The sequence below is a fragment of the Mesoplodon bidens genome, assembly GCF_964165515.1.
Source record: "Mesoplodon bidens genome assembly, chromosome: 8".
Classification (NCBI taxonomy): Eukaryota; Metazoa; Chordata; class Mammalia; order Artiodactyla; family Ziphiidae; genus Mesoplodon; species Mesoplodon bidens.
Genome location: NC_138165.1, coordinates 106,557,475 through 106,576,903, shown reverse-complemented (window position 1 = coordinate 106,576,903; position 19,429 = coordinate 106,557,475). Strand labels below are relative to the sequence as shown.

General features: G+C 60.5%; 2 protein-coding genes across 4 annotated transcripts; both read right to left on the bottom strand.

Annotated features, from left to right (window-relative positions):
* Positions 1 to 2,291: 2,291 nt before the first annotated feature.
* CHRND (cholinergic receptor nicotinic delta subunit) lies at positions 2,292 to 9,037 on the bottom strand (the record flags this gene model as incomplete). 2 transcript variants are annotated; one of them, XM_081243197.1, is made up of 12 exons in its annotated part: positions 8,917 to 9,037; positions 8,549 to 8,694; positions 8,101 to 8,145; positions 7,455 to 7,564; positions 7,118 to 7,273; positions 6,791 to 6,900; positions 5,782 to 5,982; positions 4,571 to 4,682; positions 4,378 to 4,492; positions 3,379 to 3,583; positions 3,171 to 3,289; positions 2,292 to 2,474 (listed from the first exon to the last, which is right to left on the bottom strand). In XM_081243197.1, exons 1-12 carry the CDS (start codon positions 8,966 to 8,968, stop codon positions 2,292 to 2,294), a joined length of 1,554 nt encoding a protein of 517 aa, XP_081099323.1. In that variant the 5' UTR covers positions 8,969 to 9,037. The 2 variants fall into 2 exon arrangements, with proteins under 2 accessions (XP_081099323.1, XP_081099324.1); XM_081243198.1 differs by lacking the exon at positions 8,101 to 8,145.
* A 753-nt stretch (positions 9,038 to 9,790) lies between these two features.
* Positions 9,791 to 14,771, bottom strand: PRSS56 (serine protease 56; the record flags this gene model as incomplete). 2 transcript variants are annotated; one of them, XM_081242819.1, is made up of 13 exons in its annotated part: positions 9,791 to 9,988; positions 10,354 to 10,460; positions 10,839 to 10,901; positions 10,981 to 11,145; positions 11,231 to 11,407; positions 11,604 to 11,766; positions 12,013 to 12,155; positions 12,401 to 12,560; positions 12,648 to 12,747; positions 13,124 to 13,313; positions 13,430 to 13,483; positions 13,898 to 14,008; positions 14,657 to 14,771. In XM_081242819.1, the coding sequence occupies 13 exons, from the start codon at positions 14,754 to 14,756 to the stop codon at positions 9,791 to 9,793; spliced, it is 1,731 nt and encodes a 576-aa protein (XP_081098945.1). The 2 variants fall into 2 exon arrangements, with proteins under 2 accessions (XP_081098945.1, XP_081098944.1); XM_081242818.1 differs by having other exon boundaries at positions 11,607 to 11,766; positions 14,657 to 14,756.
* Between the last annotated feature and the right edge of the window lie 4,658 nt (positions 14,772 to 19,429).

Genomic DNA, 19,429 nt, shown 5'->3' with positions numbered 1-19,429 from the left:
CATTGGGGGTTGTCTCCTCTGGAAGGTTTACAGCCACCTGAGCAGGCTTGACACACTGAGGCCTCGCTATTGGACTGTGTAAAATCTGCTGCCAACAGCTCCACCATGTGGCAAAGCAAAGCAACGACAGTGGTTGAGGGATCAGATCTGGGCCATCTTGTCTCTGGGCACGAGAAAGGGACCCCCCCAGAGTTGGTGAAAAATTCCAGGGAAGACCCGGACTGCCTGCTCATCTGAAGGGTGTAAGTCTAAGCTAGTTTTCATATTCAAAGGGGAAAAAATTAAAGATTTGTACCTTGAATTTTCAGAAGGTTCATATTGGAAAGCAGAAGTAAGTACGGTCAGTTTTGGTTTTAAATGGTTTATATTTTCTTCAGTTCCATGGGAAGACCAAACATTTTGCCTTCTATATACCTGAGCTCATGAGGTCACTGATTCCCTCTGAGGGACTTGGGTTCAGCTGGGACACTCAGGCCTGCACATCAAGGAGGTGAAGAATCAGGTCCTCCAACCTGCTCCAGTCCCCTGTCAGTCACCACGCCAGGCTTGGATGCAGGAGGCCCTTGTGAGGGCCCCAAGGGCCTGTCCTCAGTGACTGAGGCCCACGAATGAGGAATGAGATAAATAACCACCCCTAAAATTTGCAGGACACATGTAACTACCTTTACTCCTACTAGCAAATTTGATCTTCAAGACGCCTCATGAGCTGGACTTATCCACACTTTGCAGACGAGAAAACTGAAGCTGAGAGATGAGGGATGGTTCGCCCAAGGTCACACTGCTAGTGTAACAAGCCACCCCAAAGCTTTGTCTCTTAACATGACAAACGTTTAATATCTCACACAGTTTCTGAGGGTCAGGAATCCAGGAGCAGCTTAGCTGGGTGGCTCTGGCTCAGAGCCCTTTGCGGGGCTGTGATCTCATCTGAAGGCTCCACTGTGGCTGAAGGAGCCACTTCAGCTGGAGGATCCGTTTCCAAGGTCACTCACAGGGCTGTTGGCTGGAGGCCTCAGTTACTTGCCATCACAGGGCTGCTCATCATGCCCCTGGCTTCCCCAAAGTCAGAGAGCCAACTAAGAACGAATGAGGGAGGGAGAGCAAGAGAGAGAGAAAGAGAGTGGCTGCAATGTCTTTTACGACCTGATCTTGGAAGTGACACACTGTTGCTTCTGCCTCCTTCTACCGGTCACGCAGACCGGTCTTGGTACCGTGTGGGAGGGTATGAATGCCAGGAAGCGCGGCTCACTGGGGCCACCTTGGAGGTGGGCCACCGCACAGAACCACAGCCTCTGGCTCCTGCAACCTCAGCCCTTGGCCTTCAGGATAGGACTGGCGGGGGCTCCCTTTGGGGTGGAGTTGCCAGATTTAGCAAATTAAAATACAGGATTCCCAGTTAAATGTGAATTTCAGGAAAACAATGAATCATTGTTTAGTATAAGTATATCCCAAGTCTTGTCTGGCAACCCTATTTTGGGGAGGAGGAGGAGGTGCTCAAGGGGACAAGCCTGGGGGGATGGCCGAGTTCTGGGGCTTTAGGATGGTGCATGTGACCTGAGGTTGACAGACTGACCTCTGGCCTCTGTGGATGCTGAACCTGACCCTTCCACCCCCATCCTCTGCTTCCCAGGGGGACCCAGATAGAGTGGCCAAGGCAGAAAGGGCTAGGGAAGGCCATTCTGCAATCCTGATGCTCCCAAACATGCTAAAAAAACTCCTTCCCTAGTGGGCCTGGAAAGAGAGGCATCCCCAACCTCGGCTCCAGGTGGGGCCTCAGAAGCCCAAGACTAAGGGGTTGGCAGAAGGAGGCGGCTGGAGGAGCTGGGAAGTAAAGGCCCAGGTTCCCACCTGTTCCACCCCCACCTGAGGGAGAGGGAGGCAAGATGTCTCTGTCCTTCTGACCCCTCACAGAGGGGTCCCAAAAGGCCAGCCTGAGTGGCATCCTCCCTGGTCCCTGAACCAGCCCTCTGCCTCCCCCAACACTGTCCTGCCCCACCCCCAGCCGATGTCCACTCTCAGGCCTTCTCCGGTGGCTCCTGGCTTTATTTGCAAAGGAACCACGGTTGAGAATTGGGCTTCCCCCTCCCTCCCTTGACCTCAGCTCGTCTCTGCCCCAGCCTGGTGGGACCAACTGGGCTCAAAGTCTCAGGGCTGGGAATTGGTCTGCCCAGGAAGAGCTGGTTGTTTCCCAGACACCCCTGTCCACACAGCTATCCACCCCACCCCCTGTACATCCCTTTCAGGCCAACCGCCTGCCCTGGTTGTTGGGCCAGGCCGGGGAGGGCAGGCCCACTCTAGATGAAGCGCTTGTCCTGCTCCCGGTAGGAGAAGGGGTCCCCGGGGAAAGGCTGAGGTGGAGGCTGGTTGTAGGCGCCCTGCAGGAAGATCCAGGCTGTGCCCAACACCATGATGGGTGTCACCACAAACAGGCAGAGTCGGTCCACTGTGCGGGCTATCCGATTCCAGCAGTCCTTCTCCTGGGGGCAAGGGTGACAGAGACAGTGACAGTGGGGTAAGAAGGGCCCTCAAGCCACAGACTCACACCCACGCTGGGGCCCACAGCCTTGGCGTATCTGTGGGGCCTGCCTCGGGCTTGCAGCAGGTGGGATGTGCTGCCATGTCCCGAGCAAGGGCCCAGGCCCACCTCCAGCCACGGGCGGGGCTGGTCATTCTGTCTGTCCAGGAGACAGAGAGCAGGCCCACAGACTCCCTCCCAGCCTCTCAGTGCTGCCACTGGCCTATATGTGAACGAGAAAAATATGCCCCTTTGTCAGGGGAGAATTTTTTAAAGTTGTGTAGTACTGAACAACCATATAGGGCTGCCTTTTAAATGTCTGGCTTTGTCTGGAGTATCAAGCTGGGAGTTGAGCAGGGACAGAAGATGATTGGCAGCTGGGAGAAAAAAGGGACCCTAAGGGAGGTCCAGAGCGTGGCCCCAACAGGGCAGAGCTGTGCACCTGTGTGTATATCTGAGTGTGTGCCTGACCCCGCACACTGCTATGGGATTTTAGGCAGGGGATCCCCCTCCCCGAGAGGCCTGGAATCTGCACCCACTGTGAACTCCATCTAAGTTGATAGGTATCTCTGAGGGGAACTGTGCCCCCTTAAGATAGGATGTGCTCGATCAGTGCACTACCTGAACATCTGTACACAGCAACCCTGTGGCTACTCACCTCATTGTAACTGTTCTGGTCCTTCATGTGGTTAACGATGAAGTTGGCCCCATCCACAGCTGGCTTCAGCTCACTGAAGAGCTCCTGCTGGGCCTGCTCAGAGCCTACTGGGGGCCGACCTGTGGACACCAGGCCAGAGGTGGGCGTGGGGCCTGCCCTCACCCCATCTCCCATGGATGGGCCGAACTCCAAGCCATTAGGGACCCACGTGCGGTCGTGGGGCGCCGGGCCAGCCCATGACGCTCTGACTGCTTCTCAAACATGAGGTCACTTCGGGACTTCAGCGAGAAGTACTCCTCTGCCTTGGAGATGTAGCCCAGGGAGCTGCTCCTCCGGACCAGGGTCCCAGGGGTGGGCCCATTCTCTGCCGGACGGGACATGTGCAGGACCTTAGGCAGGGTCTCCAGGAAGAGCTATGGCAGGTCAGAGGGGCCATTTTACAAACGTGGGTCACCTTCACACATCCAAACATCTGTGACCCCATTCCTGGCTTGCCACACAGTGCTCCCCAGCCTGATACTGTCATTTATTCTTCTGATCCCCTACTGATGGACAATTAGGTTGCTTCCAACTCTCTCAGTACAGCATAGAGAAGAACTCATTTGTTAAAAATGAATTATATATGAAAAAAAAAGTAAGAAAAATGCCCCCAACGCAGAGCTAACACCAGAAAAGTTGCTAAAGTAGCCTCAGCTGTCCCAAAACAACCAGGTGGCCCTGCAGAGGCCAGGAGGCAAGGACAGTCCCCTTCCTGGGCACCCTGCCCCCACAGTGCTCACCTTCCTTTGAATCAAGGTATAACAAACACACAGTAGACTTAACAAATCTTAAGCATGTAGCTAGTGAAATTTTACAGATGCATTCAGCTGTGTAAACACCTCTCAGATAAGATAAGAACTGTATCTCAGAAATGTTCTCTCCTGCCTCACCCCCATCAATTTCTACCCACGCCCAGAGGGAACCACCATCCTGACTTCCAGCACTAAAGATTGGTTTTGCCTGTCCTTGAACTTCACAGAAAGGAAATCTTGCAGTCTCTTTAGCATCAGGCTTCTTTTATGTAACATTCAGCCTGGGGCGTGGGGAGCAGCAGGGGTACTTTTGCTGCGGAGTAGCACCCTCTGTTGTGTGTACCGCTGTGGCTTCACCCATCTCCCTGCAGAGAGGCACGTGGACCACCTCCAGCTTTTGGCTATTGAGCCCTCACCTTCTTGACTCCCTCAGACAGCATGTGGGTGCTGGGTGTGCGGAAGTGGATGTTGAGTACGATGACACAGATCACCACGACCATGGTCACCAGCACCATGCCAAAGAGCAGGAACCTGTGGGCACAGGCGCAGCCTGGAGCCCCCGCCCAGGGCGAGGAGTGGTGGGGTGAGGCAGGCAGGGACGGCACTCACTTGCCAATGAGGGGGATGGCCATGGACGTGGCTGGCAGCCTCTTGGAGATGAGCAGCAGGAAGACAGACTGGGCCAGGAGCACCGAGATGGCCATAGATGTCTTCTCGCCACCTGGGGAGCCCATCCTTAGCTGTGACCTCTTGCCCGGGGCCCGGAGGGTCCCATGGTGGCCCCTGCACTACTGTTCACGATGCCATGGTGCCCTGGGTTAAGGAGCTGCCACGTACTGCTAGGTGACCTTGGGCAAGCAGCCTAACCTCTCTGTGCCTCAGTTTCCTCAACCACTAAAAGCTGGGAGGCCAAAGTGAGAGAGTGTGTGTTAAATGCTCAGACGCTGCCTGGCACTGGGTGAGAGCTCAAGGAACCCCTGCTTTCCTCGTTAGCCAACCCCCTGCCACTCAGCCCTCCTAGATCACAGACCTTCTCTGTCCCTGCCCCGCACAGAAAGCCCCAGGGCATCCTCACACCCAGATGACATTCCTGCTCTCAGCCCTTTGCTCAGAGACCCCAGCCCAGCACCGCCCTGCTCTTCCCACCTGCGCCCCTGAGTGTGCTGTGCGGTGCTGGCCCCTGTGGTCTTGGATCCATGGCCCTGCCCCAGAGCTGCTTCTCGGTCTGCAATGCACCTCGCAGCCAGACTCCAGCTCCCACCCCACCGCCCCCAGGCTGCACTCCTAGTCTTGTAGTTTCTACCCTGTCTGTCAGGGTCCGGGGCGGGGTCACATTTGTCTCTGGAACTCACTGTGCCCTGCTCGCAGTAAATGTCCTGGAGCCAAGTGACCACAGATGACATGTGCCCTTCTCGAACCAGGTGTGTGTAGATTGCACGCCCCATGCTCTGGCTTCCCAGAGACCTTGTTATCCACCCATTGGCTCAACAGCCAGGCCCACGGTCACACAGTGGGGACAACAAAGGCCCGATCTCTGCCCTGACAGAGGGACACTTTTGTAGTTCTCCCTAGGGCCCTTGGGAAGCCCGTCATGAGAGGCAGAAGGGAGGTCCAAGAGGGATGGAACCCCCAGGGGCCCTGTCCACTTGGGGGATGTCTGACAGGTCACAGAGCCCTCCCGCTGACAGGCCACGTGCCCCTCGTTCCTGGACCCTGGGCAGGGAGCACCAGGAGTGGTGACCCCCGGGAGGAAGTGAGGGGCAGGGCGGGGGTGGCCGAGCTCAGGGGCCCTCGGGGAGGGGGCCGGGGGCTGGGCTCACAGTCCGCTGGCAGGTAGAAGACCAGGTTGATCATGAAGGAGATGAGCACGCAGGGCACCAGGATGTTGATGACATAGAAGAGCGGCTTGCGGCGGATGATGAGGTAGAAGCTGACGTCCTGGTGGCTGGGACTGTCCAGTGAGGCACTGGGGTCCACGTTGATCCTGGCCGGCCGGTGCACTATCTCCCACTCCCCGTTCTCTGAGGGTGGCACATGGATGCCTTGGGGTCAGGCCGGGCAAGGGGGCCGGGGGGCGGGGTGGCAGGCCTTGGGGCAGGTCGGGGGTGGGGGGAGGGTGCTGGGTGGAGTGAGCCAGCCCAGAGGCGCAGCCAGGCCTGTTGGCAGGGGCCTGAGGGGCTTGGGAGTGGGGTGGGGGCACAGACGAGGGTTCACACTCAGTTTCTGGGTATCTTTCCCTGGGGATTGGGATGGAAGTTTCACTCTACGAGGGGGAAGTTTTCCTCTGGGACCGATTTTTTTTTTCTCCTTGGAAAAATAAGAAGCTGAGGCCATATGTGGTTCAAATAAGGAGGCTTGAGGATAACAAGGCAATGAGAGTAAGAACCCTCCTCCCCATGATGGACCAGCCTTGGGACCAGCAGGCTGTGGGTCTCCTCTGACAGACAGGAGCAAGCGGTAGGGCCCAGTAAAAGATCTGAGCCTGGTCACAGAGAGGGGAGGGGGGCGTTGGGAGGGGGCAACATACACACCATCAGGATGACAGACAAAGCCCCAGCCGTCCCCTGGGCCCTCTGGGGACAGGAAAGCTAACCACCCCCCTCATCTGTCAGCCACACCACCCCCAGGGACCCTGCTCAGACCGGGAAGGGTCTGGCCTGTCTGTGTCTATCTGCATGTCTGTGTCCCTGTGTGTCCACGTCCTAGGTGTGTGTACGCACACGTGCATCTCTGGGGTGGGGATGTCGGTGTGACTGTATCCGTGGGGCGGTGGTGGTGGGGGGGCAGTTCTGAGGGGCCAGCCCACCCAGCAGCTGCTGCTCCCGGCACCTGTGAAGCCCTCGGGGTCGATGATGATCCACTCCACGGGGTAGTAGCGGCCATCTTCTTCATCCTGCTTCAGGCTCAGGGTGATCTCCTTGGCTGTGTACTTGAGTGAACTGGGGAGGGTAGTGGGCAGAGGGTGGTCCTCAGCCGCTGGCTGGTGCCACCGGTGGGGGAAAGGCTAGCATAGGAGGTTCACGGGTGGAGGAGGCCACGGTGGGGATGGGAAGGTCTAATCAGGACAGAGCAGGGGCCTCTGTCTGAGGGTGTTTACCTCCCTCAGCCCCTGGCGGGGTGCCCTGGGGGGAGGGGTGGCTGGAGAAGTGGGTGCACCTGAACTTGAGGGAGCAGTTCTGCCAGTCGAAGGGGAAGTAGGTGACGGAGACGGGGCAGGAGGAGCGGAAGATGGCAGGCGGCAGCCAGTACACGTAGCCTGAGGGGTAGATGAGGACGTTGCAGGAGTAGGAAATCCGGAAGGAGCCGTCATTGCTGGGGGACAGGGACAAGGGCCACAGTGAGTGCTGGCTGGCCAGCCGGGAGTTGGCCGAGCTGGGGGAGGCAGAGGAGGGCGGGCAGTCAGAAGTGTGGGACTGGGGCGGGGGGTGCTCAAGACCCCTAAGGAAGGGAGGCAGAGTGGTGGAGGGGAAGCCAGGAGGGGCTGCGGCTCAACTTGTTCTCCAGCACTATCTCTGGGAGCCACACCATGTCAGAGGGCAGACGCAGGACGCTGATGTTCCCAAAATCTTTGGCATCCCACTTCAGCCGGCTGTCTGTCCAGCCCTGGAAGCCCAGAAGAAATGTCAGCAGTGGGCTCTGCTGTTGTCCGGGCTCCCCCATTCCCCCTGCTCCCCGAGCAACCACTTCCCTGGGGGAAGGCTGGACAGGGTCTGGGGCTGGGACAAAAGAGGTTGGGGGAGGTGGGTACAGAGTCAGGACTCAGGTCTGTTGTGTACAGCCGTGTAGGATGTGCACTGCACCACTAAGGGAGCGCTATTTCCCTTGTGGACATAGAAGACTTACGTCTGTATTAGGAGTTTCTGACAGGTAGCAGAGAGTGTCTTCTAATAAAATCAAGATACTGTGACAATTTTCCCTAGGTGAAGATCCTAATCCACAGAAGGCTGTGTCTGGGCTTGTGGCAGAGCCAGCTGATGGGAAGGGCGGTCGGGCCTGGGGTTTGTCTGTAGGCAGGAACCGGTCCCTCCCGGAGGACAGTGTCGGAGGCAGGTTGGGGATCCCCAAGCAGAAGCGAGCACAGGCGAACCTGGGCCCCACACCCTCCCCACCCCCAGCTCTGTGCGGGGTGTTCTCCTTACGTGCTCAATCCACACGTTAGTGGTGAGGGTCTCTTCAACTTCTTTCTGTAATGAAACAGGAGGACTGTCCCCCCGGGGCCTGCACCCTTTCACCAGGCACCTACTCTCGGCTGCCACCCAGGGGAAACCACGACAATGGCCCGCCCCCAGCAGTCAGGAATGGATGGATAGACCAGGAAGCGGGGTGGGCATATGGCCTCTCACATGTGTCGAGGGTGCGAAACGGGGGCACCCAGAACGGAAGCTGGAGGGAAAGGGGCATCGTCAGCCCAAGGCCCGTGGGCGGCACGCAGAGGCACGGAGAGGGCCCGAGCGCGTCTCCCAGGGAGAGGAGGCCGGGAGGGGACCTTGACCTTCCTCCACGGCCATCCCAGGCCAGGAGACAGCCAGGCCTCCGGGAGGCCATCTCTGCCACCGTCCCCCAGCCCAGCCAGGAGGAGCCGCTCACCAGGGAGATGAGGTTGGAGAGGGTGAGGGCCAGGGTGACCCCCACGGCCTCCTCTTGGTGCGCCACGGGCCGCAGCTCTTTGTTGTAAAGCTTCTCCTCAAACAGGTGCCGGATCAGCCGCTCCTCCTCGTTCAGGCCCCAGCTGCCTGGGGAGGGTCGGGGACAGGGGCCCGGGAGGGATGCTGCCCTGAGGTCCTGCCCCGGGGGGGTGGCCCCTCCAGGAAGGAACGGCAGTGGGAAGTGGGGAGGTGGGCCTGATGCTGGGAGAGGGAGCCCCACGTAGGAGGGGGCGGGAGGGGAGCCTGCCGTGGGGGACCGGGTTAGGGGTCCTGGGGGACCCTCCAGGGAGGGGTGATGGCCACTCTTACCACACACGACCAGGGCAGCCAGCAGCCCCAGCGTTAACACGGGCCCCTCCATCCTGTTCCTCTGACTGGGTCTTGGGTCGGCCCCTCCTGTCGGCAGGGCTGGGGAATGCGGGCGGGTGGCCGAGGGGACAGGTGCAGGGTGGGGGGCGGCGCCAAGGGAAGAGGCCGCCGGAAGCGCAATCTGACACCTCAAGGCTCTGTGGCAGGCTGGAGAAACTGGGGCAGGTGATGCGGGCGTGGGGACAGGGACTGGCCAGCTGGGCAGGAGCCCAAGGACACAAGGCGAAGATCCCAGGCTGGGACTCCCCACCGCTAGTGGTGAGGGTGCGGGCCGGGTGGAGAGGCGGGACATTGGGGGCGGCACTGGTCAGCCATGGACAGCAGAGTGGTGACAGGCGGCAGTACTGCCATTTCTTGGGAGGTAGACCGATATGCTGAGATGGGGGGTCTCTGCAGCCCCTCTCCAGTGTCTTTGTGACCTCTATCAACTAACTGCTTCCGGAGGCTGGGCCCTAGCCCCAAAGATCCCATGTCCACCCACCCCAGTCCCATCCTAAGAAAGCTCTGGGGTGGTCTCCGTAGATCATAAATAATGTTTATTAAAGCAGTTGTGATCTTCCGATGGTACATCTGGGAAGGTAGGTTGGGCCCAGGACCCCTTCCCCCCACGCCCCCGCCCACACCCAACTCTGGCCATGACAGTTTGTCATCATGTTCCCTGGACCCTCCGCAGGTCCTGGGAGCAGTAGTCCTGACCAGGGGCTGCGGGTGGAGACACGGCTCAGGACCACCTGGCTGGGGGAACCTGAGGGCTGAGTGGGCGGTGCCCCTTCCTCCCCAGCCCTCGGCCCTGCCTTGAAGCCATCCGGGGTCCCTAGGGCTCTGCCTCTGCCAGGGCTGCCAAGCGGAAGGCCTGTAGGGCCTGCACCAGCAACCGGGGAAGGCTTTGTGCCAGTGTGGATGGCTCCAGACCCACCAGGCCACCGAAGACCACGTGCTGGCCCCCTAAGCCTGCCCAAACCCAGGCTCGGAAGAGCCCGGTCAGTGTCTTGGAGCCCAGGTCTGCCAGGACCTGCAGAAGGAGGAGACAACTCAGGGGCCCACAGCCCCACTCTTGGTCCCCTACCTCCTTGCCCCCAGAAACTCTCACTCAGACCCAGCCCTTCCCCAGCCCCCTCCCCCAGTCCTGCACACTTTCTGCTCACTTGGACACCCCCCCAAGCTCCTCCACTCACACGTCCCCCCACTCCTTCACACCCAGCTAGCACCCAGCTCACACACAGCCGCCCTCCCCATCCCCTTCCCCTTGGGCACCACCCACTACCTCCACCCCAGGCTGCTGGGGGAGGGTCTCTCCTGTCTCCCTCCCCATCAGGGCTGACCCAGGTTAGCCTTCCGAGGCCACTGAGAAGGAGTCTGGGAAGCCCGGGAACCCACCTCGTGAAAGTCCATGGCCAGGCGCTCGGCGGGGACCTGCAAGATCCAGGCATGGGTGCCCTGGAGGGCAGCCAACTTCTGCCACAGGGGCTCCAGCCCGGGGCAGCCTGCAGGAAGGGGAAAGACTTTGGGAGTACGAGGGGACTGACACTAGCATGGAACCGGGGTGGTATTCCCACCAGTGCCTCTGGACACCTCCCAGTGGGCAGATTTCTCCTCCTGCTACAGATGGGGCAGCCGAGAGGCAGCCGAGGCTCAGAGAGGTTAAATGATAGCACAAAGCCCAGCATCTGTTGACACTGATGAGGACCCAAAGTCACAAGTTCCCCCAAAGAATCATCCGCCCTGCTGCCAGGGAGCGGGAGAGCGGGTCTGCCCGCGGGGTGAAACTGCTTCCCAGCTGCAGACCCCGGGAGAATCCCCTGCGGGCCTCGGCCCGCCCTTGGCCTACTCCACTGGCGACCGCCGGCAGGGGGCGTCATTACCGTTCGCTTCCCCGCGCTGCTCCGACCTCCGCTTCGGGAACCCAGTGCCTGCCGCCCGCGATCCTGGGGAGCTGCAAGGTTAGGGGAACGCCTCGGCCGCGCTGGGCTGGGGCGGGGGCTGGGCTGCGAGGGCTTGGGGTACCTGAGTGCAGCCGCTGCTCGCGGGAGGGGTGCCTGGGAGGATCCCGGAGCGACGGAGCGGGCCGAGCCAGGGCCGGGGCCAGGGGCCGCACCCCCGGGCGCGGGCCGAACAGCTCCTGGGCGCCCCGCAGCAGCTCCAGTAGGGTGTGCGCCAGCGAGCGCAGCTCTGCGGGCGCGACAAGGGTCCGAGCGGCTGTCAGACGTGGGCCAGGTCCTCGGGCCCCCGGCCCAGCCCCAGGAACGGGACTGACCACATCGCCGCCGGCGCTGCAGGCACTGCTGGTGCGCCAGGCGCGCACAGGCGCCCGCGGGCCCCGGGCACAGGTGGGCGTAGAAGGCACAGGGCGGGGCGCCATCTGCCAGCGGCTCCTCCGACGGGTCCCAAGCCAGAAGCTCCCTGCAGCTGGGCTCGCGGCTGAAGGGGGCGGCTGCGAGGGGCGTCAGAGGCTAGCCTACTCCACCCCCGCTTCCCCTCTTTAGGCCCTAGCCCCCGAAGCCCTCCCTGGGAGGAAGATAGACTTTCCCGACGCAGGAGGCTGGAGGCGGGCAGGGTGGAAAGGGGCTCGTCCCAGGGCAGTTTGCCGGACACTCTGGGGAGAGGGGGAATAGGGACGGGGCGCTCACCACTCATCTGCTCCTGGAGCCAGTCCTTGAACACAGCCACACGGGTGTAGACCCCAGGCTTCCCTGGCTCCCCGCATCCGTCCCCCCAGGAGGTGACTCCGTACAGGACTTCCCTGGGGCGGGGGCCAGGCTCAGAACAGGTCAGGGGGCCTCCAGAGTCACCCTGCGAGGATCCGAGCCAAGAGAGAGAGCACTGCATCGATCCATGTCACCCTCAATGACAGCCTTATGCCTGGCAGGGTAAAGCAGCTCTGAGCTCTACTGGGGTTACCACTCTTGGACCCATTTTAGAGATGAGGATATAGAGGCTCAGAGAAGTTGAGTGACAGCCTGATTGTAGAAGGAAAGGAGGCCGTCCCGCCCCTGAGGAGTGGCCCACTACTACCCTCCGATCAGTCGGGGCTCATACCTGGCACGAGTCAATGCCCCCGGCCAGGTAGCCGGCACAGAGCATGCTGCTGGGGCGCAGCCCTGGCCCCAGGGCCCTTCTGCAGGTGTCGGCGCTGAGCAGGGGCACACGGGCTTCCCTCACCGCCTCAGCCTCAGGCCCATCTACAGGTAAGCAGTGGAAGGGGCCCAGGTCTGGAGGGCAGGGGTCCTGCTTCGAAGGTCTCCCTCCCCCCACTGCCCTCCTTGACTCCCCCCCCCCCGCCTTTGCGAGATGGGCAGCATTTTGTGAAGACAGCTGGGTGTAGGTCAGAATCCTTACACCCCAGCCTTCCCAAACTCCATCACCCCAGCCCCCCAATCTTCCCACGCACACGCGCGGCTCACCCAGGCCCTGCCCTGCCTAGTACCTTCGAAGAGGGCACCCCAGCCCGCGATGGCGCAGGCGGTGCCTGCGGGGGGCTCCTGGGGCTCTTGGGGCAGGCACACGGGGCGCGCCGCCCCTGTCGGGCTCACCGGCGTCCACAGCTGCACCAGGGCCAGGTCGTTGTGGAAGGTCCGAGGGTCAAACTGGGGAGGGGGTGGCGGCACAGCGTCAGCCCGGGTGGGGGTGGGGTGCTGTTCCCAACTCTGAGGACCTGGGGGCTGCCCTCTCACCTTGGGGTGGGGCAAGATGCGGTTCACCGGCACCTCCTCCGCCTGCTCCCCCCGGGGCCCCTCGGCCAGCGTCACCGTCCACAGAAGCTCGTTCGGGGCGCTGCGGGGGCGAGCGGCGGGAGACACGCAGCACAAGGATGCAGAGAGGTCCCCTGGAGACCCTGCCCTCCGCCCACGGGCACCACCCAGCCAGCCGGCGCGCCGGGCTGTTTCTCCGCCTGGGGGCAAGAAGGACGGGCCCGGGAGAAGCCGCGACGTCGAGTGGGGAGAAGGCCCAGGACGGTGAGTCCCCGGAGGATCCGCGCCCTGGCTGGGCTGGCTGGGCTGCCTGGGCGCCTTGAGTCGGGAAAGGGGACGGCCGCCGCCAGGGGGCAGCAGAGACCGGTCCTCGCGCTTGGTGCCCGCCAGCCGACCCCGGAAGAGCTGGACCCCGCATTGGGGATCCGGGCTGGGCAGGGGCCTGGGGCCCGACGTACCCCGCGAAGCAGTGCGCCGCCGTGAGCACCCAGGACGCCGCCACCAGGACGCCGCCGCACAGAGGCTGCCCGCCGAGTTGCAGCCTCACCAGCCAGGGCCAGGCCCCGGGCGGTGCCGCGCTGCCCCCCACAATGCGGCCGTGCGCCCGCGTCACGTTGACAGCGCCCGGGCGCCTCTCGCCACACGGCCCTAGAAAGGCCGAAGTGGCGTCAGGAGGGACGAGTCCCGCTCATCTTCACCACTGAGACCCCTCCAGGGTCCACCCTGCTCTCAGCCCTGCCCGCCTCGAGCCTTTTCAGCCTCACCTGGCTCAGGTGGATCCTGGAGGAGGGGGGCTCGAGGCCCGGGACGCCCAGGTGCTGCTGAGAAACAGACCCCTGAGCCTCACGGACGGCCTTCCACTCTTCTCCAGCCCAGGCTGGGCCCGAGCCCTCCGGCCACCTCACCCGGCACCCCCTGCACACATACCCACCCCCCTTACCCTGCCTGGTAGCACTCAGGGTCTGTTTCAGCTGCCATAAACTTCTCACTGCTCACCAAATAAGCCCAGACTTATTTGTTCCTGCCCTCCTGCCTTTGCACACGCTGTGCCCGTGCCTGGTGTGCCCTTTCCACTTGAGGAGACCTTCCTGAGCATCATCTTGGTTGCAGCCTCACCCAGTCTCTGTCCCCAAGAGGGGGTCAAGTCTGAAGGGAGGGGGCGGGTGGACAGGAGAACGGGCCCAGGGTAGTCAGCGCCAGCTCACCAGGGCATGGGGGGGTGTGATTGGCACAGCTTCGGCACTCATGCAGTCTGTGCTGGATCTCCATCACCACCCGATTTACTGCCCACTGGGCGCTCCTCTGGGCAGCCTGCAACACTTTCGTCCCCTGGGCTGACAGAGCTGCTAGGACATGGGGCACAAGTCATGCACCGTGGGGGAAGAGCTCCTCCGCCTCGCCCCAGCCCTGTGCCCTGCCTTGGGAGACCCGGTGGGGAAGCAGGTTGGGCTCCAGGAGCCCTGGGACAGAATGGGGAGGTCAGAGCCCCCCACGGCCCCCAGGCCCCAGCACACAGAGCACACGGTCTCAGATTCTCAGCCCGAGGTATCTCTGTAATTTCAGCTGAGCTGGGCTGGAATCTTTGCAAACGGCTTTTCCTTAGAAATCTTGAAAAACAGCACTCCAAAGGTGTAGATATTACAGAACTCAGGCTTACTGACACAAAATAACCATGGCCGAGTTGCCCACCGTGGGGTCCAGGTTGCCAAGGGGATGCCCCCCTGGGCCCCTTCCTCCCTGCTAAACCCAGAACCTTCTGGAAAGCACGCCTTTGGGCAGTGCTTGCCGGCTCCCCTTCCCCTTCCACCCTCGTCCTCCCCTCTCCTCTCCCACCTGTGTCTCAGTTCCTGGCCCCTTCTCCCAGCAGCGTGGGCAGAAAGGGCCAAAGGTCCTTGTGACTTGGGAGGGCAAGCTCACGTCCCCCTGCCCGAGACCCACTTGCTCTGTGCTCCTCCCACCTCGGCCTCTCCCTCGGAGCAGCCTGGGCTCACCTTGCAGGGTGCTGGGGGGCACGCGCGTGTACAGTGGGTGCCCGTGGGCAGACCGCGGGTCTGGGAGGAGCAGCAGCAGCAGCAGCAAAGCCAGCAGCATGGTGACCGGGAGCCCCGGCAGGCGGCCCTGTGCTCCTTCCCCCTCGGGGTTCCCCCTCCAGGCTTTATCCTTTGGTGCCTGCCCCTGGGCGCTGAGTTCTGGTTCCTCAAATCATCTGATTCTATTATTTTACATCAAAATGACCGGCTTCCCTTGGTCTGTTCCTCACCTGGCCCTTAACTCCCAGGAGCCCACAGGGGAAATGGGGCTTGGGGGGCTATATAGAGGACAGCCTGGGGGGGGGGGACACGGGAGGGGGGCCAGGGTGGGGAGAGGGAACGGGGTAGTGGGCTCGACCCTCACCTTTGAAGTCTCATCATCCGGGCTCTGAGGCCCCCCTTCTGTCAAAGGAGCCCTTGTTTCTGCGGCTCCATCAAAGGGGCCTGGACAGGCCAGAAGAGCTGACGGTTGGGCTGGGGGCCAGGCAGAGGGGGGCTGGTGGGCAGGGGCTGGCCCTGTCTCCAGGGCTCAGAGCGGGGGGCGGGGGGCGGGATTCCCACCTGCCCCTATTCCCCGAGGAGTTTACAGCTATGCTGGGGGCAGATGCTCCTGGAGGGAGAAGACAGGGGGTGTCTGAGGGTCCTCAGCAGCCCCAGCCCCTCAGGAGGTGCCCGAGCTCCCAGCCTCTCTGCCCCTAATTGCTTGGCAGTGTCCCTCCCCAATGTGGCCATTTCTAAAGATGATCAAAGCGCCCTAATTAGCGCAGTAATTGCCGCACTGGGGGTAGCGGGGTGGGCAGCAGCAGAGGCAGGCGGACTGGAGTGGCCCGGAGAGGAGAGCGGGAGATGAAAGGCCCCACCAGTGGCCCAGTTTGGGAAGGACAGGCCCCAGCCGCTTCTGCTGCTCTTCCAGACCCCCTGCCCCTGCGCAGGGCCCGCTCGGCCTGCCCAGCATTGTTCTCAGTTGCTATGACCCTGATCTGGCAGGAGGGAGTCTTCTGGAGTCTCACGGGAAGGGCCACAAACGGGCAGCTCTCCTGGGACCAAGTCCCCACCTGGGGCAGAGAAGAGGTGCTCTTCTGCCCCTCAGAGAATATCCTGGGGCCAAAAAAAGAATCCTGGTGCCCCAATGCGTGCTGGTGACCCCAGGGCGGCTTTGGCAGGCCTGGTCCTTTTTCAGAATGGATCTCTCATGACATCACCTCGGTAATATTGTCTGCCCAGGAGAACGTGCCCTGGTGGGAACCTCTCCCCTCTTTATTTGTTTTGTTTTGTTTTGTTTTTTCTTTTTTTCCCTCTCCCCTCTTTAAAAGACAGAACTGCAGACCTGCAGAGATAGCCTGGAGTCAGGGTTCCCACGGGGGTGGTTGGTGAGATGCGGAGAGTGGGTGGCCAAAGCCAGCAGCCTCTCCAACCTCTTCCTTCTGCGCCACTGTGGGCAGCAGAGAATAAGCATGACTTCTGTTTTCCTCCCTGAAATTCTCTTCCTACCTGGATGGCTGCGAAGCCCCATCATTCTGGTGCTCCCCAACCTCTCTGAGCACTGACCACAGTGAGGCTCCCACCCCTTGGAACTTCACTGGATTAGCCCACGCTCCCAGTGGTGTGCTGGGGTCAGCTCAGAATGGCTCCTGAGAGCCAGCTGTCGCCATCTCTTCCCAAGTCTGCTTTTGGTGACATCACACTGGTAGCTTGAAATCAGCCAGGTTTGGAGTATTTACACCATGGGAATCAGTAAACACTACAAATCAGAGCTCTTTTTCCCCCCAGAGAGCCAGTCCTTTGGCATTTATCAGCACACCACTGTACACACAACTTTTTCCCTCTCACCGATTACCACCACACCTCATAAAGGGGATACCTCTGATTCAGGAATGCCATGAAAATACTGGCTGAGTGTGGATTACTGTGAGGGAATATTGTGTAGTTGGAAACTGTATTCATCAGAATATCTATACCTCTAGATAGGATGTATATCTAGATGGGGAACCCATAGGGGAATGGGGTTTGGGGATTTTTGGTTTTTGTTTTTTGTTTTTTTGTGGTATGCGGGCCTCTCACTGTTGTGGCCTCTCCCGTTGCGGAGCACAGGCTTCAGACGCGCAGGCTCAGCAGCCATGGCTCACGGGCCTAGCTGCTCTGCGGCATGTGGGATCTTCCCGGACCGGGGCATGAACCCATGTCCCCTGCATCGGCAGGCGGACTCTCAACTACTGCGCCACCAGGGAAGCCCAGGTTTGGGGTTTTTTGCCTGTAATCTCCAAATTCTCAGCAAGAGGGCGTTAGTTCAACAGAGCCTGTATTTGAAGCATAAACAAAGGTTTGAGAAAGTGTCCAAAGGAAAATTATCTGTGGGACTTCCCTGGTGGTCCAGTGGCTAAGACTCCACGCTCCCAATGCAGGGAGCCCGGGTTCAATCCCTGGTCAGGGAACTGGATCCCACGTGCCACAACTAAGAGTTCGCATGCCGCAACTAAAGATACCGCATGTGTCAACGAAGATCCCGCACGTGGCAACAAAGATCCCTCATGCTGCAACTAAGACCCAGAGCAGCCACGTAAATATATTAAAAAAAAATTTTTTTAAAAAGGAAATTGTCTGTGGTTCCAAGAGAGAGCATCAAGGTAAGAGACCCAGAAAGCAGAGAGGTGGGTGGGAAAGCCTAGCAGGCCTCGCTGGAGGCCAACAGCTCAGAAGCATCCTCCAAGTTCTGCCCATAGGCTCTTGCGTTCCAGATAGAGAGATTAAGGCCTAGAGCAAGCCCCTCACGACGGAGGACACTTCCCCTGGGGAATTCCTCGGGGAGTACGCTTCTGCCCATTCAGCGCCTAAGTCCCTCAGCTGCTTGGATTCGGCCAAAGCCAAGTGAACCAGGCCAGGGCACCAAGACAGAGCCTTCCCGCCCTGCCTCCTGGCCTCCCTCTGGTCTGCAAGGAGGGGGAGGAGCAAGAAAACCTGGAGCTGCGGGTCTAGTACTGCTCCTTCCACCCCCAGCTCCCCTCAGGGTAAAAGCCCCCCCACCACCAAAGAGCACTGAGGGACCTCACAGCACGGACTGCAATTCCGCTCAAGCTCCTCTGCCACTCCTGTCCCCATGGCTGGGTCACGAGCCCACCCCTCTCCTCTGTGTAGACACCGCCCCAAGTCCAGGTCAACTTCACCCACTTCCACAGGCCGCCTCTTGAGAACCACGTCTAAATCCCCATTTCATGAAATGCTTGTGTTTATTACTGGTGACGGGTGCACTTGTTCCTTACCTACATCTCTCGTTGGAACGTGACGGAGAGGCCTTCCGGCCACTGTCCCAGGGGTTCCCCTCATCTCTGTCACATCGCCCTCTTGTGTCTCTTTAGTCCCTTCTCTGTTGCAAGCTGTCCAGCGGGACTCTTGCCTGTTTACGAGGCTCGGTCTCCACAGTCTGGCTGAATGGGCAGCTCCCCCCTCTCCCTGCCCCACTGCAGGTCTCACTGCCGGACCCCTGTCCGAATCCATGCGCCCCCAGGGCCCCTCCTCCAAGTGGATCAGACAAAAGGACAGGAGAGGTGGACCTTTGGGGTGGCACAGTGTTGGTGGAGAGAGTGTTTCCCTCACAGCTCCAGCCAAGCGGGAAAGAGGGCTGGAATCCCCGGAGGAATCAAGGAAACCCTTGCTTAGGAATCAGGGAGCTGGGAGAGGCAGAGATTGGCATTTCAGTGCCCAGTGGAGGTCAGTTCAGCCAGAGGACTCGCTGACCAGCCGGGGCCTCCAGAAGTGCCAAGTGGGGAGGGGCCCATAGCCCCCACCACCTCTGAGGTTCCTGGTCCCTAAGCATTTACAGAGAGACTTCCACTTGTGCCCACAGGCCTGAGGGCTGGTCCCAAGTGGGAACGAGACTGGTGGCTTCAGGCTTTGGAAGGGTACGAAGGGTGTGATGGGTACGACGCTGCCAGCTGTATGTTGCGATCACCCGTGTCCGGCAGGCAGGACCAGCTACACAGTTTGCTGGGGTCCCAGTGCAAAATGAGAACGTAGGGCCCCTTGTTCAGCAATTGTTAAGAATTTCAGGGCTTCCCTGGTGGCGCAGTGGTTGAGAGTCCGCCTGCCGATGCAGGGGACACGGGTTCGTGCCCCGGTCCAGGAAGATCCCACATGCCACGGAGCGGCTGGGCCCATGAGCCATGGCCGCTGAGCCTGCGCGTCCGGAGCCTGTGCTCCGCAACGGGAGAGGCCACAACAGTAAGAGGCCCGCGTACTGCAAAAAAAAAAAAAAAAAAAAAAAAAAAAAAAAAAAAAGAATTTCAAGATGGTGGCATGTGGAACATTAAACCAAGTGTGAGGCCTTGCTGAGCTCGGGGCCCTGTATACCCAGGGACACTGCCCTGAGGGACCCTTCCGTCAGCTGGCAGGTTGGACCCCTGGCACTGCTCGTTCTCAGTGAAAAGGAGCTACGGTAGCCTTAGGGTCTCGACTCTGGTTCTCCCTGGCCCAGGCGAATCAGGAGCAGATGCCCCTTTCTGTCTCCCTATCCCAACACTGAAGAACGGAAGGTGAGGGGAGACCCCTCGGCACCCTCCCACCCCCACTAGAGCCCCTGAAGCTCCTCCCAACCTCAGGGAAGGGAGAAGTGATTTTATCAAGCCAGAGCCTGGAGTTTCAATGGACAATGCCCAGAAGGGGAAGGCTCAACGCTGGGGGGTGGAGAGCGCTCAGAATCTGGCCCCATGTTGGGAAGAGAGCTGCCCCTTGCAGTGGGAA